Below are 26,149 nucleotides of genomic sequence, written 5' to 3'. Positions count from 1 at the left end.
GGTGTTAAATTGTTTATTTGAGATTTTTCTTCTTTCTTTAAGTAGGCCTCTATTGCTATATACTTCCCTCTTAGTATTGCTTCTGCTGCATCCCATACATTTTGGTATGTTGTGTTTTCATTTTCATTTGTCTCCAGGTATTTTTTGAGTTCTTCATTGATTCAATAATTGTTCAGTAATCTCTTCCATTTCTTTACTTAAATTTTTGAAAATATAGAATAAAATTATAATTACTGTATTATTGTCATCACTAATTATAACATTGGGGCTTATTTTGATTGTTTGGTTTTTCTCTTCCCTGTGGATCAAAATCTGCTTTGACCACATAGATGAAGATGATTCTATGAGACTGTAAGCAATGTTTCACAACCAGGGGTGATTTTGCGCCCCCTGCCCCTGACCAGGGGACATTTGGTAATATCTGGAGACATTTTGTTTGTCTTAATTAGTGGAGTGCTACTGGCATCTAGCAGGTAGAGGTCAGGAATACTGCTAAACATCCTATACTGCACAGGACAGCCACCCACACAAAGAATTAGCTGGCCTAAGATGTCAACAGTACTGAGTTTGAGAAACCCTGCTGCAGAACAATAGGATGAAAGGAACTTGGGACCTGAATGATTTTATGGAGCTGAGCTGCATATAGGCCTGCACCATAGGCCTATGTGTACAGTCTGTCACATAAAAAAAGAAAGAACTTTCTTATTTAAGCCGCTGTATTTTGTGTTGGTATGGCAGTTTAGCCTATACTCTAATACAGAAATTGGTACCCAGAAGTGAAGTGCTACTAAAATTAAAACTTAAAGTAAATTTCTTGGCTTTGTAGTTGAGTGAAAGACAAGGTAAGAAAACAAATATTGCAGGCTGGAAAATTGGTGATCCTTTTTATGCCATGTCACAATACTGTTGCCTATGATAACGTAAAAGGTAGACCACATATGTGTCTATGACACCTGTCACTCTAGAGAAAGTGTTTAGAAAGCAGTCTATAACCCAAACTCATCAATTATAGGTGACTTGAGGCCTCAGGGCTAGAAAATCTAATTTGTAACCCAAACAGAAGGATAAATAGTCTCTATATTTTTTCACAAGTATCCCTCATTAAGACTTCTCAACCAAAATATAGAGCCAGCCAAGAGGCAAAGATCAAATTAAGGGTGTCACTTTTCCACCCAAGATTGTGGTTTTAGCTGGCCTCAGGTTAACCACTATTAAAATGGGGGAAGAAGAAAATGGGCCATTAAAAACAAACAGACAAGGAGCCAGCCCTGGTGACCTAATGGTTAAGTTTAGCTTGCTCCACTTCAGCAGCCCGGGTTCAGTTCCCAGCCATGGACCTTTACCGCTTGTCTGTCAGTGGCCATGCTGTGGCAGTGGCTCACATACAAAAAGAGGAAGATTGGCAGCATATGTAAGCTCAGGGCGAATCTTCCTCAGCAAAACAAACAAACAAACAAAATAAGAAGACTTAAGAACTAGGTCTAAAAGAAATCTTGGCTCTGTTTACTCACAACAAACTGACTGGAAGCAAAAAACCAAAAGCCTACAAAAATATTGAGGGAATTAATTCCCAAAAGAAATCAATAGCCTTGCCCAAAAAGAAGCCTATATGTGTTGGGTCACTAAAACAACTCTCAGGCCTCCAAATCTCTACACATGGGAAGCAAGCTTTGAAAACTGTACAGCTTCCAAGGAGGGTGTACCCTCTAACACTAACTTTAGATATCATCATGGAGGACAATGGATAATGGTGTAGCTCCTAGAGATTAGAACCAGGGGGCAGCCAGATGGGCTAACCAAGAAAACTTCTCTACTGCTAGAGCAGGGAATCTGGTAAATTCCTATGGACCACTGACTATGGTGTGTTTCCCATTCTTCCCTTTTCTGAATGAGAGCTTTTATTGCAGTTATACTTTTCCCTACCACTTCTGTATACTACATGTGAGATGAGAAGATACCTTATCACCAAACTGTGAGGAACCATCCCAGACCTGAGAGATAAGACTGAGACATCATCCAGAGACCCTTGACTTTGAGCAGATGAAGTAACTGAATGGGGCCTTTGAATGTCTCCCTTGGGAGGGAGGGCATGTTTATGTGTAGGCGATCACAGATATTGAATGACCAGAGGGGTGAACTATGATGGACTACTGATTGTTCTCTAAAAAATTTGCTCCTTTTTCCACAGACGGAAGAATTTTAATAGGGCACATGGCTGCTGAGCTACAGACTGTATTTCCTAGTTCCTTTGCAGCTCAGTGTAGCCATGGGCAAAATTTTTGTCAACGGAATGTGAGCAAAAGTAATGTATGCAACTTCCTCACTATTTGCTTAAAAGGAAATTGCTTGCCTTCCACTTTTGCTTAAAATTTTCCTTTTCCTCTGAATTGGAACTTGGATGTGGCATTGATCTAGTTTTAACCATGTACACGAGGACAGCATCATAGGAGACAGTGAAGCAAAAACATCTATGGAACCTAAGTCCCTGAGTGATCCCATGGAGTGGAGCTGCCTGCCTTTTTGGGCCGGTTCTCCTCTTTCTGGACTGGTATGCGTGAGAGAAATAAACTATCTTCTTTAAACCACCATATTTTTTATGGTTTGTCTTTCATGTGCTCTTTCTCTTTTTATTATTTTATTTTAGGAAGACTGGCCCTGAGCTAACACCTGTTGCCAATATTCCTCTCTTTTTCCCTTCCCAAAGCCCCAGTATATAGTTGTATATCCTAGTTGTACATCCTTCTAGTTCTTTTATGTGGGATGCTGCCGCAGCTTGGCTTGATGAGCGGTGCGTAGGTCCACGCTCAGGATCTGAATCCGAACTGGCGAACCCCGGGCTGCCAAAGCAGAATGTGCGAACCTAACTACTACACCACTGGGCCAGCCCCCTCTTTCTCTTTTTAAATAGCAGCTCAGCCTATACTCTAATTAATCAAGGTTACATATACCACAAATAAAAAATTTGGTTGTAAATTCATTTGGCTTTGCCAAAACCAAATTTCTTTAGTCAAAGGAAAACAACAAAGGAGGAAAAAAAGGCAAGCCTATGGGGTTTTTAGTTATTGTAGTTCCAGTGAAAGGAGCATATTTCAACCTTTTCCAAACCTGCATAAACCAAGTATCAAATTAATTTTTATATGCTTCATTTGAATTTCTTCTGACTGGTTGTACTATTGTGATAATATCAATCGATTCCCACAGTGAGTCATCAGCCCTGTCAGCACTTTAATGAACAAAATTAGTCTATTTCATGCTGAAAAGCAATACCAGCAACTCTTGCAGATAAAAAGGGTTATAAAAACTTATTGGGCAGTGACATCCTCTGACAAAAGACTCCTGATAATATCTCCCTATGATTAGCTCACACACAGTGGTTGGTCAGAATGAAATGGAGTTTGAGTAGGGTATTAAACACAATTCAGGGATGACTTCATATATCTTAAAGGCTACGAAAGAAGAAACGGATAGATAGAACTCAGGAACCGAATATTATTCTAGCCAGTCAAGAGCAGAGAATATTTTAATTTCATGATCATTCTGGATAGTGAGTTTGTTTTCCTAAATTCAGTTATTTGTTGACGTAACAATGGCTCCTACTTGTCCTGGCTCTGCTTCTGTCCTATTCAACCAGTGACATTTTAAAATTGGGATGATTATTTTTGGAACATGCAGTTTACGGGGTTCAAAACACACTATCCCAAAAATATGGCATCTTGAATATTCTAAGCTGAAGGAGTTTGAGAAAATGGTAGAAGCAGAAAGGTTTCTGGCCTTCTCATGCTCTTCTCACCTGAAGCAGTTCATAAGATCCTCCTGTGAGAGGTGCTCTCCCTATTCCTGGAGGAAAGGAACATCCTCATCTTCAAGACAGAGGAATGCTGAGAAGAATCTAAACAAACAGGTCTTGCTAAGCTTTCCCCAGTTTGCCACATTAGCTCATACCCCCTTTGTCTTATCATATTTCTCCATGACTGTCCACTCTTCATCAAACCTAGCAAAAAAACACTCAAGTTTAACCAGTTCTTTGGGTTTTCATTTCCTTTTCAAGTCTCCCGTGTCATATAAAACATATTAAATCAATTTGTATGCTTTTATCTTGTTAATCTGTCTTTGTCAGTTTAATTTTCAGATCCAACCAGGCAAAAAATTTTTTCCCTCCTCTACACAGTCTTCAAACAACTCAGATAAAAAACTTTCTTTTCATTCATAGTATGACGTCAAGATGGATTTGTGAATAGACGCTGATTTCACTACAATTTAAGAGTCTCCTGCTATCCAATGTGAAAAAGTAATGCATTCTGAGTGAGAGCTATTGGAATTGAGTATCAAGTGGGAATAATCATCTCTTCTTCACAGGGTAATTGTGAAGTTTAAAACACACACACCCACACCACAGTTTAGAGGTTAAGAACACTGGTTCTATAAGTAAGACAGGTCCAGTTCTGAGTCTGGTGTGTCACTCACCTAACTGAATGACTTGAGCCAAGTTATTTAACGTCTCAAAGACTTTGTTTCCTCATTTGTAAAACAGAGATATTGACTCATACCAACCTTTACAGGATTCCTATTAAAATTAAAGGTCATATATTATGCTAAGTAAAATAAGCCAGTTACAAAAGAACAAATATTGTATGATTCTACTTATATGAAGTACATAAGATAGTCAAATTCATAGAGACAGAAGGTAGAATGGTGGCTGTTAGGGGCTGGGGTTGGGGGAAATGGAGAGTAATTGTTTAATGGACTTAGAGCTACAGTTTGAGAAGGTGAAAAAGCTCTGGAGATGGATGGTAGTGATGACTGCACAACAATGTAAATACACAATGTCAATGAACTATATGCTTAGAAATGGTTAAAATGGTAAATTTTATGTTATGTATATTTTACCACAATAAAAAAAAAGAAAAACATTAAAGGTCATAAAGATTCGTTTAAAAGTGCCTAGCACAGCACCAGGCACATTTTAAGTGCTCAACAAATGATAGGCATATTACTATTAATTTTATTCATCAATTATTTTTGAAATGCATTTGAGAGTTCTTCACAAATAGTAAAAGCTACACAATTACGTAATTATTGATGATAGTTGTCAGATTTTTTTCTATGGATCCATTACTTGTGTATCTGGAAACACCTGGTAAGAATAATGGTAGTACAGAGGTGTGTGTACTATACATACATCCTCACACACACACACACAAAGACATTTCACTAATTTAGAACAAATGGGTTGTTTATATTTGAGGATGGTGCTAAAGGGGCTTTTAAGTGAGATTGAAACAATTTGCTGGTATTCATTTTTAACTATAATAGATTGAATATTTTTGCTCCTAATTTTAGTATATTGCTCTGCAAACCCTTTTTGTAAGAGAGACAAAGAGAAACTTCAGTCAAGCATTTAAACAACAAATGTGCTAATTATAAGATGATTCTTATCTATTCATTAAAGGACTGAGATGGTTGTACATAGCACAAAGAGCATGTGTTGTATACATATACATATATATGTGTATATATTTATATATATACATACATATATACACACATACATATATATATAGCATAGATTGACAGTCAGCAAGACAGAAATTCAAAGCCTTAAAAACCATATTTCCCTATCTCCTTATTTTATAAACAAGAAAATTAAGTGTTAGAAAGGCTAGATGATTTGACTAAAATCCCACAGTAAATTGGTGGCAGAAATGTAATTAAAGCCCTTCAGAACCTCATCCCATGCATCACCCTCAAATGCACTACAGCAAAGCACTTGCCTTGGCCATTCTTCCTTGTGCCTCCTTTGCATGTTGCTCACTTTGCCTAAAATGGCCTCTTCTAAGTTTAGTTGCCACCTTTGGAACATCTTTCCTAGTTCCCCCAGAATGAATTTGGCACCCTGCCTTTGGGCTCCCGAAGCTTTTAAAACCCCAGAGCAATCACACTGAATTATAACCGTCTACTTGTCTGCCTCCTCCATTAGCCTCAGAACAACAGGAGGACACAGACTGTCATCTCTGCATGCTCCCACACCTCACCCAGGTTCTGTCAATAGTAGACACTCACTGAATGTCTGCTGGATAAGTGAACTAACCAACCACCACAGCCTTCTCCAAAGGGAGGCAGGAAAGTTGGGATCAAGAATGCAGGTGGGACGTTAGCCTTGGAATGAAGGCAGAGCATACCTTCATTATTAAAGATAAGAGCACAGCAGAGGATGAAGATGGAGAGAGATTTTCAAGTAAAAGGAAGGAAAGCTTGAATGATTTTGTGCTAAGAGTACTTAGTTTTCTCACAAAAACAGGACAAGGAGGACATTGGATTTGATTGTTCTTATCTCTGTTGAGTGACCTCATATTTCTTAGGATACATTAAGTTCAAACTAATTACTGACAACTTTGAACATGGCATGTTTAGTCAACTATCCTCCCTCTCTGGCATTTTGGATTGTCTCGTGATAAATAAATAATGAGAAATCACTTCAACAAATCTAAAGTGTTACATAATACATGCATGGTACTACGATGATATACATTTTTTTCTGATATAGATCCTTAATCCATAAAATGCATTTTTTCTGAAAATTTAAAACTTTAAAATTCCTTGAGTATCTTGCACTAGTTAGAATCTCACATTTGTGTTTGTTGGTTGTTTTAGCACTTACTAGATAGCATCCTAAAACTAACCTACCATCAAACTGAAGATACACTAGAGAAAAAAAAAAACACCTAAACATTCAAACAACAAATTATGTTGGAAGGAGAAACCAATACAAAGGAATACCAGTGTCACAGAACTGGAAGTGCTGGACTAGTGTCGTCTATTTCCAAAAGACTAGTGTTTTGCTGCCACCACCAGGACAATAAGCATTCCTCCAGGGAAGTTACAAAACTACTTGAATGTGAAAAAATCACTGCAAATCCAAAAGAATGTTTATGAGTTGCTTCATTTTTTTCAGGTCTTTAGACTTCTAATTTTGTGACCTGAATGGTAGCTGCAGAAACGATTCCCAATTTCAATTCTTCCTTATGTCACCATCTTCAAGCACAGAAAAAAAACTTTTTTGTTTTATTTTCTGCTGAAGAAGATTAACCCTAACATCTGCCGCCAATCTTCCTCTTTTTGCTTGAGGAAGATTCACCCTGAGCTAACATCTGTGCCAGTCTTCCTCTATTTTGTATGTGGGTCGCCACCACAGCATGGCTGCTGACGGGTGGTGCAGGTCCACGCCCAGGAACTGAACCCTGACCGCTGAAGTGGAGTGTGCCGAACTTAACCACTAGGCCACAAGGCTGGCCCCAGACACAAGAACTTTTAACCCAATCTGGTGAATCAAAGACTAGGGAGAACTGAAATCCATTTTTCCATTCTCAAGGTGTTTTGCTCTTCACTTCTTGTTCTTTAACCCTGCATGGTATTCAAATATAGTCCTGCCGGGAGAGAGCCCCTGGAGCGTGAATTGATGCTTCTTTCCAACGCCAACAGAAAATGAGGGAAAATTGTACTGTGAAAGGTCAAAGGAATACTTAACTAACCAGCATGGTGCTAAATAATAGCTAACTTCTAACTCTCTTAAATAAACAAGTCCCAATTTGGGAATTTTTTTTGTTCTCTATTAAGCCTTTTTTCCTCATTCCTCTTCTGCCAATTAGAATGTACTAATAGTGGATGTGTTATCCTAGATTAAGTTTTATGGTTCAAGCAACCCTTGGTAATCCAACATGAATTAGCTGAATTACAACTCACACCCCAACCCAGGTGTCTCTTTTACCTCCCTTTTCAAGGAGCCCCCTAATACACTTCAGGAACCTGCCAGTAATTTTCATAGGCCCCATTGAGCAGCTGCTACAATCCTAAAGAATGGGCACTGAGATGGAGGAAGTCCATTGTTAGCAACTGCTAACAATGAAAACGAGGACTACCCATTTTCTAAGTGTGACTGTGAATGCTTGCTCTAATTGCAGAGTTTTCTCTTTTTCCCCGTCTTGTTCCCTCACTACACTGGATAATTGTGAATTTTGATCACAGTGTAGTAGATAACTGGCTGCAATTGGGGTCACCTGGGGGAATCTCTAAACTACTGGTGCTTGGGTCCCACCTAGATATTCAAATGAAATTGGTCTACGGTACAACTCAGAATCAGAAAATTTTAAAAGCTGATCCTATATACAGGTGATTGTGTATATGTATGTCATAGTTGCACATCCTTCTAGTTGCTGTATGTGGGACGCGGCCTCAGCATGGCCAGAGAAGCGGTGCGTCGGTGCGTGCCCGGGATCTGAACCCGGGCCGCCAGTAGCAGAGCGCGCGCACCTAACCACTAAGCCATGGGCCCGGCCCTGTAATTTACTTTTAACCACTGTCTGAAAGCAAAGAACCTATCCTGATCAGAAATTTTCTCTGCCAGGGGCCGGCCAAGTGGCGTAGTGGTTAAGTTCATGCATTCTGCCTCAGCAGCCTGGGGTTTGTTGGTTCAGATCCTGGGCACAGACTTACTCACCACTCATCAAGCCATGCTGAGGCGGCGTCCCACGTAGAAGAGCTACAGCTCTACAACTATGATATACAACTGTGTACTGGGGCTTTGGGGAGAAAAAAGAGGAAGACTGGCAACAGATGTTAGCGCAGGGCCAACCTTCCTCAAAAAAAAAAAGTCAAAAGATTAATTCCTGGGTGGAAAGCCGAAACGAATAAAAAAAATTTTTTTCCTCTGCCAATATGAAGTGGCTAAGATTAATTCTGACTGACCATCTCCAATCTTTTATAATGTACTATGCTATGACTACTCAATGTTTCATATAATAAATGAATTAGATTTTTGGAAATATATTTAACTTACCTAGCAGACACCACCACCATCCTAAATGATTTGATAACGTTACCTACTATACTGAATCATTCTTTTAGCTCAATAGCTTTCTAGCTACCTGATAGACTATTTCTAACCTCAAAGAAAGTAGCCCCATTCAGAAAGTAGGTATCTTTAAACCATACTGAGCAACAGAGACATTCACCTATATCTATGTTGTTTAAAAAAATAAATTCAGGGGCCAGCCTGGTGGCATAGCAGTTAAGTTCGCACACTCCACTTCAGTAGCCCGGGGTTCACTGGTTCGGATCCTAGGCACAGACCTACTCACCGTTCATCAAGCCATACTGAACCAGTGTCCCATATAGAAGAGCTACAACTCTACAGCTATGATACACAACTATGTATTGGGGCCCTGGGGAGAAAAAAGAAAAAGAGGAAGATTGGCAACAGACATTAGCGCAGGGCCAATCTTCCTCAAAAAAAAAAATTTATAAATCCAGCTTTGCCAATACTAAAGCCAAAAGACTTTAGGCAATCTGGGGCGTTGGCTCCCTCAATTATCAACTGGGGGAGAGAATTAGATGACTTTCTCTGACCAACACAATTTATGATTCTCCTACAAATAACATCTAGACATCTAATGTGTGCTAATGAGATAAACTATGCTAGCACTTAGGACAGAGTAAGTGCTCAAGAAATGTTACTTCCCTTTCTGATTCCCCTCATCACAAGAAATACCTCTAATACAGAGAAATCTAAAGTCCCTTTATCTTAGCAACATATTTTCAAGTACCATGTCTGACCGGGCAAGGGAAACAATAGAAAAAATAAACAAATGGGACTATATCAAACTAAAAAGCTTCTGCACAGCAAAGGAAACCATCAACAAAACGAAAAGACAACCTAACAATTGGGAGAAGATATTTGCAAACCATATATCTGATAAGGGGTTAATCTCCAAAATATATAAAGAACTCATATATCTCAACAACAAAAAAACTAACAACCCAATTAAAAAATGGGCAAAAGAGCTGAACTGACATTTCTCCAAAGAAGATATACAGATGGCCAACAGACACATGTAAATGTTCAACATCACTATCAGGGAAACGCAAATCAAAACTACAATGAGATATCACCTCACGCCCGTCAGAATGGCTATAATTAACAAGACAGGAAACAACAACTGTTGGAGAGGATGTGGAGAGAAGGGAACTCTCATACACTGCTGGTGGGAGTGCAAACTGGTGCAGCCACTACGGAAAACAGAATGGAGATTCCTCAAAAAATTAAGAATAGAACTACCATACAATCTAGCTATTCCACTGCTGGGTGTTTATCCAAAGAACACGAAAACATGCAAGCGTAACGATACATGCACTCCTGTGTTCACTGCAGCTCATTATTCACAATAGCCAAGACTTGGAAGCAACCTAAGTGCCCATCAAGGAACAAATGGATAAAGAAGATGTGGTATATATACACAATGGAATACTACTCAGCCATAAGAAACAATGAAATCCAGCCATTTGTGACAACATGGATGGACATTTGAGGGTATTATGCTAAGCGAAATAAGTCAGAGGGAGAAGGTCAAATACCGTATGATCTCACTCATAAGTAGAAGATAAAAACAACAACAAACAAACACATAGAGACAGAGATTGGATTGGTGGTTACCAGAGGGGAAGGGAGGAGAGAGGAAGGTGAAAGTGATGATTATTAGGCACATGTGTGTGATGATGAACTGTAACTAGCCTTTGGGTGGTGGACATGATGTAATCTATGTGGAAATAGCAGTATAATGATGTACACCTGAAATTTATATAATGTTATAAACCAATGTTACCGCAATAAAAAATAAATAAATAAAATAAAGCCCTTTTGTAGCTATATGGAAAATTAGTAAGGCTGGGTTCATAAGCACTTTGAACTATCCCTAAGTTTGTTATTTGTGTGTGTGTGTGTGTGTGTGTGTGTGAGGAAGACCAGCCCTGAGCTAACATCTGATGCCAATCCTCCTCTTTTTTTTTTTTTTTGGCTGAGGAAGATTGGCCCTGGGCTAACATCCATGCCCATCTTCCTCTACTTTATATGGGACGCTGCCACAGCATAGCTTGACAAGCAGTGTGTCGGTGCGCACTCAAGATCCAAACCTGCAAACCCCGGGCCGCCAAAGCGGAGTGCTCACACTTAACCGCTGTGCTACCAGGCTGGCCCCCCCTAAGTTTGTTATTTTTATATGAACATATATATATTCTTTTATATGGCATATTAGATTAGAAGCTAAAGGTCAGTCATTGTCATATGTGTTTGGAGTATTCTTTTTCCAGGTGGGGGCAATCAGATCAATTAAGTATACTTCAATTCATCCTATACATACTGTCTCTATGTGGGGTCACCTCCAGGATTCATACAAGAAAGGGATATAAATATAGGCCAACAACAGTGAGAAAGCTCTCCTTATTATCTTTCCTAACTAGTCAAATTCTCCAAGATGATATTAGATGAGAGTCCATGTATTGCTAGAGAACATACAAAAGCATTTCTGCCCAGTGGCCAGAGAATGTCCTCTGCACAGGCCATGTCTGGGTTAACATGGCCAAAAATAAATGAAAATTATATAATCAAGCCCAAAAATCAGGTCAATCAGGAAGATAATTTACCAGATGGATACAGTATTAGGCTGTCACAGAATATAGGTCTGATATCCAGAGGGGAAGTCCTGGGTTACCCCCAAAAGACAGACTAAGCATATGCTGAGAGCACCAGTAAAGAAAGGTCATCAAAAAAAAGGAGGAAAGGCATTTGGGAAAGATGTAATATCTGAGACTTAAAAAAATTAGACATGATAGGAAAAATTGGGACTTTGTTGGACTTCCTTACACTTACTTTATGGTTTAATATTGTTTTTAGTCTGAATTACATAATACTTTCACAGCTTAGGCATTCTAAAAGTCTTATCCCAGCCCCATACAGAAAACATCTTAGAAAGTTTTAGGTTTTGATTTGTTTTAATGACAAGAAAAACAATTAGAGGTAGAAATCCATGACTTCACTAAAAGATACATGCAAATATGTTTGTGTTATTTTAATGAAAATATTTTAAATATCTTCCTAACTTCTAAAATAACTTTGGCGTAAGAATTGTTCATATCTAAACTCAAAATGATTTAATGAACAATTTAAAGTACTTTTTATGAACTTCACATAAAACAAATGTTTAACAGAACACGAGATGAGGAGCAGTAACCCACTTCCTGAGTTGCATAGGGCTTATAGTATTCATGCCTTTGTTTCGGATCAAGGTATTTCATGGTTAAGTATGGAAACTCTCCTAAAATATCAAGACGCTCTCTGAGGATATCAAGTTATCATCTTTTGGGAAATTTAGAAGAACGATGGGAATCTAGAAACAAATTCTGAGTTACCTTATAAATACAACAGTAATCCCAATAACAGCAGCTTACATTTATTGGGCAATAAAATATTCTAGATACTATGTTAAGGATTTTTATGTATCATCTTATTTAATTCTTACAACAATCCCCCAAATTAGTTTCTATTATTATCTCAAAACTCAGGGTCTGAGCACTTAGAGTAATCTGCCCAAGCTCATACACTACAGCTGAAATTAGAACCAAATCTGTCTGAGTCAGGTATCTGCAATTTTAACCACTATGTTTTAATGGGAAAAGGGTGAGCCTGTATCTTTTTATAAACAGGCAATTATTGCCTTAAATAACAGAATGTTACCTTTGACCAAAGGACAAAAACCTACTGGGTTATTTTCACCAACTCTGCAGCAAATGTCTTGCTGTTACCACACTGCTAAAGCTGCATTGATATGTTGATATAAAATCCAACAAGGTAATTATAATTGAATTCTAAAGTGTCTTATAAATTTCTAGCTATCAGAGAAAGAACTGCAAATTGAAATGTAGCAGTTTCTTTTTCAGTCAGTATATTACAGAAGCTTTCTAATAATTCAATTATATGTTTAGGTACCTCCAGGGATGTTATTATGGTTAAGAAGCATTTTAAGGAAAAAGCTGGCATCATTTTGACAGAAAACAGGTTTTAACTTTTATATCATCCTACTCGTATGAATGAAAACATCTTTAGATGTTACTGGAAGGAGTGCTATGATAGCAAGATTAAATGGATTATAAAAAAATAAAGAAATAAACTCTAAAAAACAACAAAAAAAGATGGGAAGAAGGGAGAGGATCAGAGTTCCTCAGAGAAATCTTTTTTTGTGTTCAAGAATCCAGAATGAGTCAAAGGCTGTAAATTGACTTACGTCCAGCACCAAGGGCAGAGTGGTAAGATAGTTTGGTAACTTAAAGATAAAAACAGACTTACCTTGAGGAGAGCCAAGGCTACATGAAAGATTATGTTCAAACCCTGAAATAGAAAAAGAGGGTCAAAATCAATACTGCCATATGTATCACTATTTTACTATTTTCCCAAAATTGCCATACATCTTTAATAAAATCTCTAATTGCTTTCATCTTCACATAAAATAATAATAAAATCATGAAATTTTTTTTTTTAGCTGAGGAAGATTTGCCCTGAACTAACATCTATTGCCAATCTTCCTCTTTTTGCTTGAGGAAGATTCGCCATGAGCTAACATCTGAACATCTGTGCCAAACTTCCTCTATTTTGTATGGCTACAGCATAGCCGCCAACAAGTGATATAGGTCCGTGCATGGGAACCAAACCTGAGCCACCGAAGCGGAGCACACTGAACTTAACCACTAGGCCACGGGGCCAGACCGTGAAATTTTTTAAAAGGTATTTTCCTTCTCTGAGAGGCAAATTGGTGCTATTTGATCAATGTTCACATAAAATTACTGTTTTTAGAATAAGTTATTTTCCTTCAATCTATTTCTGGATTATTTGCATGGGTCTAAGGCTTGTGAAAGTCAAGTTCCTTAATCAAGATGGCAGTGATATAAAGTCTAAAATTATTAATTGAAATTCCTAGTCTGTACATCTGGGTGATGTGGTTAAACTGCTAGTGGTGGACAAAACAAAACAAACCACAAATAGTGTTGCTGATAACTAGGACAGACTGCATGAGGAAAGCTGTAAGCATCACACTGGATTTCCACTACTGTTCTTATTGTTTTGTTGTTTGTTTTAGCGCTTGCTTTCAAGTAGTATTTGTACAACCAGAGGTGGTAATTAGGGGCCATCTGCACAACTTTCCTTTCCTTTCTTCACTAAAAACAAGAGTAATATTTCTTTAGGAATAAACAAATTAAATAGCTTGTTAAGAAGCCATGCTGGAGCTGAATTCTGAACTCTGAGTTCAGCCCAATGACTGAAGAGATGTTGAGATATTAAATTCAAGAGATAGGGAATCTTAAATGCTCAAGATAACACAATCAGAAACAAAGTTGCCATGGAATATGCTGTTTCCTTGCCATGCAAGTCATCATACATGAGAAGAGAGATCTTTCAAGTATGAGTTGACATCTCCCATAAGTCCAGGGTCTATTTGACGTGCCCTCTTCCTCTTGGTCACAAATATCATCTATCTTCCTTTTGTATATGGAGCTGTATCAGATATATTATGCAAAGAACTCCTAACAAACCAAGCACTTTCTGTCTCCAAAATCAGAAGCGAGAATCAGGACTAGGAACTTAGAGCACACTGCTGTTATAATTTGCTAATGTAATCTTTCACATTCAGCCACCAAAAATATGATGTAATGGTGAAAGGGATGAATGATAAACACAAAATATTTGGTTGGAGATTTTGGTTAATTCTTTAAGAAACCAAAAGCAGTAGGAAGTAAGTATAATCAGGCCAGGAGAAAAACAAATTGACACAGCTCATCACCACACCAAGCAATGATCCTAGATTGTTTTTGATCACTATTTACCAATTAGAAAAAAGAAAGAAAACTACTGTAGATAAAAAATACTTGGGTTATAATTAAGCAAAATTTGCTCTCCTAATCTAAATTTGGCTCCTCACCCCCTAGCTGCTGCCCACTGCCGCCAAAACTTGCAGACCAAAAGAAAAAAGACCTGCTGCCCTGCTCCACACTCCCTCCACCCCCACATCACAACTGCTAGGCAGTAGTGAATTCTCACAACCTGAGCGCTTATCAACCTGCCATCAAGACTAATCCACCATGTCTCTGTTCTTGTTTTTCCAGTCACTGCTCAAAACGAAAGCTCCTCTTGTCTCTAGTTCTCTAATCCTCATAATGTTCCGGTCCTTTCTCCTAAGCCAGTCTCCCACTCCTCCTCTCCTTCTCAAATCCCTTCAGGGTACTCTGGAAACTCCACTCCATGTTCAACCAACTCTGCTATATTCTCAACCTCTCTGCCAAACATTCCCCCCATCTCCTTGCTTTCACAGGAATGGTGAAATCTCACTGATTCTCATAACAACCTGTATTATGATTCCCATTTTTCCAGAATATGATTTTGACTAGCCTAAGGTTATATATGTATTTAGTAGCAGATTCTATTTAGTAGAATCATCCCCCAAGCCTCCTAATATCTAATTTAATGGCATTTTCACCACACAGTGCTGGTGTAACGTACACAGTAACTGCTTATTTGATGAACGAATGATTGAACTATATACTAGCTATCCCAGATCTTCTGGGATTTATTCTTTTCCCTATGGACCCAACTAGACCAATTTACAGAAGCATCATCAAATTACAGTAAGAAACCCTTTTCTTCAATTATCTCAAAGTGAAACTACTGGACAACTGAGCTATGAAAAACACAAACAAGAACTTAGAAATTCAAAAAAAATTAAAGATGTCTAAATAGCCAAAATGGCTCTAACACCAAAAGAAAAATTTATTCAAATTTTTATTTCATATACACTTCAAATTAGTTTGGTGATATGATTTTATAGTTTACAGATATCAGAAGTAGCAAACTAAAAGATAAAGTGTGTGCTAGATGGAGTTAGGAGACAGCTGTCAGAATTGAAATATTAGATCTAACAGAAATAGAAGAGACATTTCAAAAAGAACTATAAAATCTATAGCTATCTGGGCCCATTTAGTGCAGCTAATATTCCTTCAATAGTTAATATTAGTTCATAATAATAATCCAGCAGTGTTAATGAATGCTTACATTATGTTCAAAATACTGTTCTTAAGAAGGGAGCATAGTATATATTTTAAATAAAAAGTAGATAATTTTTTTAAAGCTTGTGAAGGTAAAGAGGTAACTTTCAGTTACCAGAAAAAATTTATATATGTAAAGTCTTTAAACAAGTTCAGAATAATAAGGTATTACCGCATCTGCTTATATGACTCTCTAGGTATTATCCATAAAAATCGAGAAAAGTAAAGACTTCATAAGCCTTAAACTAAGGTAGAATAGTGTGACCAGACTTTGTAAACAAAGACACTGTCAGACCTCTGAGTTGCTGGAAATCAGGAAAAACTTGCTATTCTACACCAAGTTCCTTATTTCACTACAAAATGTATCCTGACTTCCTAAGAGGAGAGTATTGAAGGCAACCTTAGTTGAATATTTTTAAATATTAAATTTTTTTTCTTTTAAATAAGACTTATTCTCATTTAGGAATAGAATTAGATGTATCATTAAATTACAGGAACCTTCCACAGGCCAGCATTTGGTCAGTTTAAAAGTGGGGCACTGAAATCAGTTGGTTATAAGACGATAATGTCAATGCAAGCTTTGGTCCTCAGCCTCCTAGCCAATGAAGAAGCAAATTATAAGCAAACCTTCACTCTTCTAAGCCACCATGAACTACATCCCCCCACTGTTATTTTATTGTTCACCTACTTTTACATGATCCAACCTCTAATCGAACTGAAATTTATTTTTTAAAATACATTTTTAAAAGAAAAAGGTGTTACACATTTTCAACATGCCTTCCCTTTTCAGGAATATGTGATCTGTAGCAATTTGTTTCTCAGGGGTAAATAAGGGTTCCTAATGGGGCTCAAAGGGTTAAAACATTTGGAGAATTATCATGAATAAAAATAACAAGTAAATATATTGTTATGGCTACTTATTATTTATAGTAAAAGGTCTAACTCCAAGTGTAAGATAATAAATATGAGGCAACATCCACTGAATATTTTCCATGTGCCAAGATCTGAATTAATCACATTGAAAATGTGTCCTTATTTAATCCCACCACAACCCTAAATTCCATTTTACACACAGGAAATTAAGACTTCGAGAAGTCAAAGTAAATTTCTCAAGGTCATACAGCTAGTAAGTGGATTTTAACCTAAGCAGTGTAACTCTAGAAGTCATACTCTTAACCCCTAAGTTAGAGAAGATGGTTCAATGACTAAGTGAATGAATGAATAAATCCCTTAGTTGGTATTATTTAATGTGTCCTCTAAATCCTAAAAGATTAAAGTGATTCCTTCTACTTAAAGGCAAGTAAATATTGAGAGCAGAGAGTAAAAAGATAACAAATAGGTGACTTCTACCAAAACCAAATTTTATTATTTGTCTCCCAAAAAGTAGCTGACTGCTTGTAGAATGTGAGGCAATAGAAACTCAGCTTGCTGTGGAAAGAAAGGGTCACCACCTTCCTCCAGTGACAACAGATTGGGATTAGCCTCACATGAACGAAGAAGTGGTTCCTTAACTGATTACAAAGCTGCTGTTTCAAAATTCAGTCACAGCCTGGAAAAATCTCCAGGTTACAGAACACCTATGAGTAATTGCCCCAAATTAAATAATTGCTCCAAAGTGTAGATCATCGTGTTCCTGGGTAGGTCAACAATTGAGCACCCACAATCTTGCATAAAGGAAGGCTGACAGCAGAGCACTCACTGAAACAAAGACAGTGAACGTTTTGGCTCTGATGAGCAGGCAATCGTGGGCTCAGAGGGAACTGACAGATTGCATGAGAAGCTGTCAGAAACTACACTGACAGCACTGAGAACAAATGCTGAAAACATAGCGTCAAAAAGTGCCAAATGTGCATCAGCACCTGGGGCCTTTGGAATCAAAATAAAAGAGAAATAAACAGTATGTGGAAATGGAAAGCCTAACAACAAAGCAGTGAGAAATTATCAAAACAGCAGTGGCCAAAGGAAATGGAGCAGGCTCACAGACCTAAAGCTGGAGGAAATGAATGCAGCCCTTTCTGACCCATCCAACATGGGACGTATCACCCCAGGACGGAGTAACAACTAAATGAGATAGCATATAAAAAACATATCAAGGGACTGGGCCCGTGGTGTAGCGGTTAAGTCCAGCACACTCCACTTCGGCGGCCTGGGGTTCACGGGTTCAGATCCCAGGTGCAGACATACACCACTCATCAAGCCATGCTGTGGCGGCAACCAACATACAACATAGAGGATGACTGGCACAGATGTTAGCTCAAGCAAAAAAGAGGAAGATTGGCAATAGATGTTAGCTCAGAGCAAATCTTCCTCACCAAAAAAAAAAAAAAAAATCATATCAAATGAATTGAGCACTTGCTAAGTATTCCATAAATGCTAGCAGTTATTATTAGGTTGCCTACCATATACAGTCTTTTATATATATATATATATATATATATATATATTTTCACTTAATCCTCTCAACAACTCTATGGCATATGTGTTACTGCCATCATTTTAGAGATGAGGAAACTGAGGCTCAGAGACATCATGCTGTTAGTAAATGGTCAAGCCAGAACTAGAACTTACTTCTGTCAGAAAAAAAAATCCATGCATTTTTCACTAATTCCACCTCTACTGCAAATTCAGAGAGATTCTGGTTATATATCTGTGATGAATTAACAATAGTTATAGTTTTTTGACACTTCTCCCATTGAGAGGTGAGGTCTCTGTCCTCTCCTCCAGAATCGGGGAAGACTCTGCTACTACCTTGACCAACAGAAGTGAAGCTACGCCAATATGCCAGGCCCAGATCTTACGAGACTGACAGCTTCCATGCCCCATCTCTTGGAGCACTCCCTCTTGGAAGCCAGCCACCATGTAAGAAGTACAATTACACTTAGACCCCCATGCTCTAAGAAGCCAAACAAAAAGGAAAGGGCCTGCAGGACGAGATGCCATCTGTAAGAAAGAGAGGCCAAGGATCGCCTAGGTGCCAGATATGTGAGTGAGGAAGTCATCTTGAGAGGGAAACCTCCAGCCTCAGATGCCCCAGCTGACGCCACGTGGACCAGAGATAAACCACACAGCTGAATCCTCCCCAAATTCCTGACATGAAATTGTGAACAAAATAAATGGCTGTTTTTAATTTTTAAAAACCTTTCATTTTGAAATAATTTCAGATTTATAAAAAATTTGCAAATATAGTACCAAGAGTTTCTGCATACCCTTCACCTGGCTTCATCAAATATTAACATCTTACATAACCACAGTACAACTATCAAAACCAAGGAAGTAGTATTCAAATTTTGTCAAATGTCCTTTTTCTGGTCCAGGATCTAATCCTGGATCATACATTGAATTTCGTTGTCATGTCTCCTTAGTTTTGGTTCCTCTGGGACAGTTTTCAGTCTTTGTGTTTCATGAACTTGACACTTCTGAAGAGTATTTGCCAGTTATTTTGTAGAATGTCCCTCAATTTGCTTTGTCTGATGTTTCCTTATGATTAAATTCAGATTATGTATTCTTGGCACAAATACCACAGAAGCGATGGTGTGTCAATGCATCATATCAGGAGGCTACATAATATTAATATGTCTCACTCCAAAATCATTGTTTTAAAGCCACTCAGGTTTGGTGTAGCTTCTTATACACAGCAGGTAACAGAAGAGAATCCCTTTGGCCTCTCTTTGATAAATTTCTTACTTCTGTGATCTGTAAAGTAATGCATTTTTCCACAGAAAGAAGAAAGCAACAGATAATTACCATGCAAATATAAAGAAGTATATACTGGCTGCTCTTAAATATAAGCCCTATAGCAAGAATATTTTAACACATTAGCCAAAAAGTATTTTACTTTATTCTGCTGCTCATATTGTAATCTCTTGAAACGTTCAATCTTTAGGAGGACTAAATAATAGAGTTTGATGGAGTAACCAGTAAAAACGATGTGATGTTTAGGGTTTTGGTTTTTGTTTCTGGATGCCCACTAGAGGTCAGGATTGCAGCCTAAATCAAGCAGCAGCTTAAAAAAGATTTCAGGTCCCTTCACAGCAGCCTGTATACAAATTCATTTAAGTGTTTTAAAACCCTTACGGCTAAGTCCTCCCTGATATCAACTACTGATTCACTAATATAACATAAAATATAACAAAACTTGGATGATTCCCATCTTCCCTTTCCTCCAGTTTTATTATATATTTTCCAGTTTTACTATAGATTCATTTGTTAGTTTTTTCATCAGTAGAGTGGTGAAGAAGAGAGTTCAAGAACGAAGGGGGAGTAGAAATAAATTTAACATACGAATGCATCTGGCTAGTTGTGGGGTGATTTTTTTTTAATCTTTGCTTACCTTGCATTTGTTTTTATAAATGAAGTACTGAACAGAGATATATCTACAAAGTCTGAGTCCTTAATTATGAGTGACTCTGGGAAGAATTCTTAGAGGTTAGTGGCATCCGAATTAAATAAACCTTTCAGAAACAAGGCAGGTAAAACAAGAGAAATAAATCAAATTAGCGGTTTTGATAAGTATTCATCAAATCTGTGTGCCAGGCATTCTGAGGACTGCTTAGTACATACAAGCATTTGTATGTTTACAAGGATGTATAAGTCATCCCTATACCAAGGGACTCCCAGGCTAGGATAAGAGAGAAAAATATAAACATAACACACCACCCCTGGGTCATAAAGGAGCTAGTTAGTTCCCATAAAGATGCTCTATTGGCAATGGACATTGGCATTCACCCTTCTGCTGTTCTCAAATCCCCTTAAGTCATGATGAGCCTTGAGTTACATTATTTTCCAGCTACAGTTATCAGTCCCAGGCTGCGTGGGGAGGGGGGCGGGTAAGCAGGGAGGGCGTTCTGATGCCTGTCATAATGACGAAGGACTTACACCAATTTCTAACAGCTGATCTTGATCCTCTCCTTCCTCTAATCTCCTGCTAAAGTTTGACCACTGACCCAATTCACCCAGAAGCCAGAAGGTACAGGAGCTCTGTTGTTAAGAGTTCTTGTACCCACCCCTTTTTAAAAAAATAAAAATGACCTTTAAAAATCTCACAACACATTACTCTAAATTCAATAAATATTTACAGAGCACCAACTGTGTATTCAGCATGGCACAGAGGTGTTCTGAAGATTTAAAAGAAATATATCTATTTTTAAAAAATCAATATAATTGGGGAGGCAAGTCACATGCAAAGGTTAGAGAATGGAGCACTACTTGGTATAGTGCGCTAAGTTATGTTGTAGGGACAACCTCCTTGCAGAAAAATGCAACAGGCAGTCAGGTGTGCAGGAATAACTTGAGTAAGAGCAGTCTTGAAGTCTTTGGAAAACTGGAACTTGACTCAATTCCAATTGATGAACTAAAACTAGAGAAGATGATGATGATGATGATATTAGCTACTAACATTTATTCAGCACTTAATATATGCCAATAATTGTTTTTAGAACTACATGTATGATTCAGTTTAATTGTGAGAGATGTAGAAACTGAAGCACACTGCTGAAGCTTCATTAACTTGTCCAAGATCACACACTAATGGTTAAAGCTGGGATTGAAAAGCAGGCAGTCCGCCTCCAGAGACAGTGTTCAAGACGACCATGGCATACTATACATTTTCCTCAAATTTGAAGGTATTAATTTAAAGTCAGAATAAGATTGTGTTAAAAGTTAGCTGCATTAACAATGAAGATATTTTAATGCTTGATTCTTCAGACTAAACATGCTCCAGAAGACCATTAGCTAAGAAATACATGAGAGTGTGTCAATTTATCATGATAAGGTATAAATTTTAATATTTCAACTTGAGAAGCATTAAATATATGCTTGTGAGATAATAAAAATATATATATTGGTCTTTGCCCCCGGTTCCTGGCACAGAGCTCCTGAAACCCTTGTAACTTTCCTAAGTGATAAGAAAAGTAAGAGCACCTCTTGTTCTAACATTTGGTCTTGGACCTCGGTTCCTGACACAGGGCTCTTCAAACTCTTGTAATTTTCTGGGTGATAGAAGTGTCTTTTGTTCTAATGAGACAACTCTGGGTGGGCTCCTGGATGACTCTTGGATGGGAGCTGGACACCACAAAGACGAAGCCATGATTAGAAGCTTGGAATTTTCAGCCTCACCGAACCCACCCCCCACCACCACCACCCCGCCCCCCGCCGGTCTCTTGAGAAGGGAGAAGGGCTGAAAACAGAGTTAATGATCCATCATGCTTACGTGATGAAGCCTCCATAAAAATCCCAATACAGTAGTATAGGGTTTGGAGAGCTTCCAGGTTGGCAAACACACCCATACCAGGAGGGTGACACACTGCAACTCCACAGGGACAAAAGCTCCTGCCCTTGGGACCCTCCCAGACCTCGCCTTATGTATCTCTTCATCTGGTTGTTCATCTGTATCCTTTATCATATTCTTTAATAAACCAGTAAACGCAAGTAAGTGTTTCCCTGAGTTCTGTGAGCCACTTTAGCAAACTAATCAATCCTGAGGAGAAGGTCATGGGAACCTCCGATTTGTAGTCAAAACAGACAGAAGTTGTAGGTAACCTGAGGACCTACTACTTGTGATTCGCATCTGAAGTGTGGTGGGAACAGTCTTGTGGGACTGAGCCCTTAATCTGTGAGATCTGACACTATCTCCAGGTACATAGTGTTAGAATTGACTTAAATTGTAGCACATGTAGCTGGTGTTGCAGAGAACTGCTTGGTGTGGGGAAAAACCTTCACATAGTTGATGACCAGGAGTGTCAGAAGTGAAGTGTTCTGTGAGTGTGGTAGTAGTGTGAGAATAAAGGAAACACACAGGGAAGAAACACATAGGAGATAGAATGAACTGAGGTTTTTTCCTACAACAGAAGGGAAAAACTGAGGTTTTTCCTTTACAATGCTAATCCAGGGAATTCCAACCAGAAAATTTAGACCTACTTTGGTCCTCCTTGAAAACTCTCTCAGCTGGTTGCTACCATGTCATGTACCACCTGCTAACTAATTTGACACCATTCCATGTCAAGATGGAATAGCACTTTTCCTCATGCTGCATGTAGGAATTTCATCAGTGGTACCACTCCCACCACTCCCCATAAACCCTACTCTCCTTAGTGATCTCATAGCTGTGGGGAAATAAAAAATAGGTCCTTTTCAAGGAATTCCCCCATATTAGACCATGCCCTCAACCTCTAGACCTTTCTACATGGTGTTCTCTCTACTTGGAACATGCTTCCCTCTTCACTTAGCTACTCTCTTTCTCTAGGTCTGAGATTAGATGCTAATTCATCTAGGGAGGCTTTCTTGGCCTTCCACGGCTGGGTTAGGTACCCCTCATCAGTGCTCTTTAAAAGCACCTGTACTCTCCATATTACAACACTCATCCCAATGCTGTGTAACCTCTCATTTACCTGTCTCTATTCTCTGTAAGTTACATGACGGCAGAACTCTGCCTGTGTATTTACTGGTATATTTCCATCACTCAGGGCACTACCTGGAACAGAGTAGGTACTCAGTATTAGTTGAATGAATGGATGAAATGAATAGGGTTGTCAGGATCAAGGAAACATACCTTTAATAAGAATTAAAAGTCATGAAATGTTCCGCAAACTAATTTCTTCCTATAATTTCTTGATATTAACTGCATACTTTTTTTGGTTGTTGAGTCTGCTTTTCAAGTTTTTGGAAAGATAAACATGTTATGCTCAGTTCCTTCTTAAATATGAAAAGTGAGCTTCTGGACAGTAACACTAAAATCCAGACATGTTATTTCTTATCTTCTTCTGTCCCAGAGGTTCACCACTTCTTTCCAAATTGGAAAACTAGGGTATAATCATCAGGCTGATTTGCTCAGAAAAACTAAACCAATTACACATTAATCACCATCTTTGGAGATAAGCAGGAATTGATATTTTAAGTACTGCCAAAGCAGAATCATGCAAAACAAAAGGCTCAAGAACTTGCTATGAAATATATAGTTGAGAAAATTTTATAATTTTGCTTCGTGATGACTCCAGTGAAAGGTTGCACCTAGACTAACACAGCAGGAAATGCTCCAGATAGTAAACGTACCCCTCCAAGATTTGTGTCATGCTGGGGCACCATTAATGAGTATATTCATCTTTGGTGACCCTTTCTCTTTCCTCTGTGCTCACTCAGTGTATGGGTAAATGTTAGTGAAGCTTAAACACTAGGGACAGCAGAGGCAGAAATGATACAGGAGGAAAGCACTGAACAAGAGTCTGAAAAGTTAAATCAGGCAAACAGCTCCACTGTTGCCCACCATGTCTCTGTGAAGGTATAGATTCAGGTATAGAAGGTATAGAAGGTATAGAAGGTATAGGAAGGATTTTACTATTTTAGGAACTCACACTTTTTTTTAATCGCCAGATGACGCAGCTCCATCTTTTTGTCCACCTCCTGCCCCCTGCCACCGAGAGCCACTATCAGCTTAGTCTGAATAAAAATGCAGTGCAAACTTTAAGAATCAGGATGATATACCTCGGGGATAGCCAAGGAGCTCTATTTTCTTTCTGCCTCTGAGATAGACGTAGCACCTTTCTGCCAAAAAGTACACAGGATTTAGTATCAATCTAAACACACCACTTTACAGCAGCCATTACAGTAGTCCCCCCTTATCCATGGAGCATATGTTCCAAGAGCCCTGGTGAATGTCAAACTGTGGATGGTACAGAACCCTATATATAGTATGTTTTTTCCTATACATACATACCTATGATAAAGTTTCATTTATAAATTAGGCACAATAAAAGATTAACAACAATAACTAATAATAAAATAGAACAATTATAACAAAATACTGCGATAAAAGTTACTGTAGATCTTAGCAACCTCAGTAAAGGATTTTTTTCTTTCCTTATTAAGTCCTTATTAAATCTTTCCTTACTAAGTTTCCTCTTCACTTAAACGAAGCACTTTATGGATTCTCTTTGGCATATCCGAATTGCCAGCACAAATACTCTTGTGCTTTGGGGCCATTATTAAGTAAAGTAAGGGTTACTTGAACACAAACACTGCAATACCGCGACAGTGGATCTGATAACCTAGACAGCTACTAAGTGACTAACAGGAGGGTAGCATATACAGCGTGGAAATGCTGGACAAAGGGATGATTCACATCCTGGGCAGGAGGGAGCAGGAGCAGGATGGTGCAAGACTTCATCATGCTACTCAGAATGATCCGCAATTTAAAACTTATGAATTGTTTATTTCTGGAATTTTCCATTTAATACCAGCCCCAGTTGACCATGGGTAACTGAAATTTCGGAAAGCGAAACCATGGATAAGGGGGACTACCGTATGTGGTAAACCTTAATTGCTACCATCTGTATAGCACTTCAGTGCAAAGAACTTCTGAGTATAGTTTCATTCGACTGTAACATATCTGTCAGGTGTATAAGCTGATATTAATATCTCCATTTTACATAGGAAGGTCAAATACGTTAGGTGATTTATCTGAATTCCCAGAATTAGGACTGGATGACAAGTTTCCTGATTTTAATCTAGTTCTTTTTCCATTAGATGAATGGTTCTCAACCCTGGTTATTTATTAGAATCACCTGGGGAGCTTTCATAACACCCTGATGCAGGAGTTCCACCTCAGATCAAATAAATAAAAATTTCTCAGGGGTAGAGCCTGGCCACTCGTATTTTTTCTTTTTTTTTCCTTGAGGAAGATAGGCCCTGAGCTAACATCTGCCAATCCTCCTCTTTTGGCTGAGGAAGACTGGCCCTGGGCTAACATCCATGCCCATCTTCCTCCACTTTATATGGGACACCTGCCATAGGATGGGCTGACAAGCGGTGCGTTGGTGAGCGCCCGGGATCCAAACCGGCGAACCCCAGGCTGCCGCAGCAGAGCACGCGCACTTAACCACTTGCGCCACCGGGCCAGCCCCTCGGCTACTTGTATTTTTAAGAACTTCCAAGGAGTCTCTAACATGAATCCAGACTGAGAACTGGGCATTACCCAAAGTTTTCAAGCCAATTGCACATTAGAATCACCTAGGAAGCTTTACTAACAACCCAAAGTCTAATTTAATTGGCCTGGGTAGGGCCAGGTGATTATAATACACAGTCAAGTGTGGGAATCACCGCACAATGCCTCTAACAAGCACATCTTAAAATTCCTTAACTTTGAAGTCCGCTTATAGCTATTTCATAATATTTAAAATGTTTCCAAAGGTCACTTGTGCAAAGTTCTTAAAGTCAAACATCAAAATTAAATGTCACCAAA

The 26,149-nt window shown here is 38.5% G+C and overlaps 1 protein-coding gene across 4 annotated transcripts in view; it reads right to left on the bottom strand.

Moving 5' to 3' along the window:
• The window catches only part of RABGAP1L (RAB GTPase activating protein 1 like), a 701,003-nt gene that overhangs the window by 173,968 nt on the left and 500,886 nt on the right, over positions 1-26,149 (bottom strand). For all 4 annotated transcript variants that reach the window (XM_087438180.1, XM_004425016.3, XM_087438183.1 and 1 more), the window contains one exon: positions 13,172-13,213. In XM_087438180.1, the coding sequence (XP_087294306.1) occupies positions 13,172-13,213 (42 nt within the window). The remainder of the gene's footprint in view (positions 1-13,171; positions 13,214-26,149) is intronic.

This window comes from Ceratotherium simum, chromosome 2 (genome assembly GCF_057802395.1).
Source record: "Ceratotherium simum simum isolate JZ-2026a chromosome 2, ASM5780239v1, whole genome shotgun sequence".
NCBI lineage: Eukaryota > Metazoa > Chordata > Mammalia > Perissodactyla > Rhinocerotidae > Ceratotherium > Ceratotherium simum.
The sequence above is the reverse complement of the archived record's forward strand: the minus strand, read 5'-3'. Positions and strand labels throughout refer to the sequence as shown.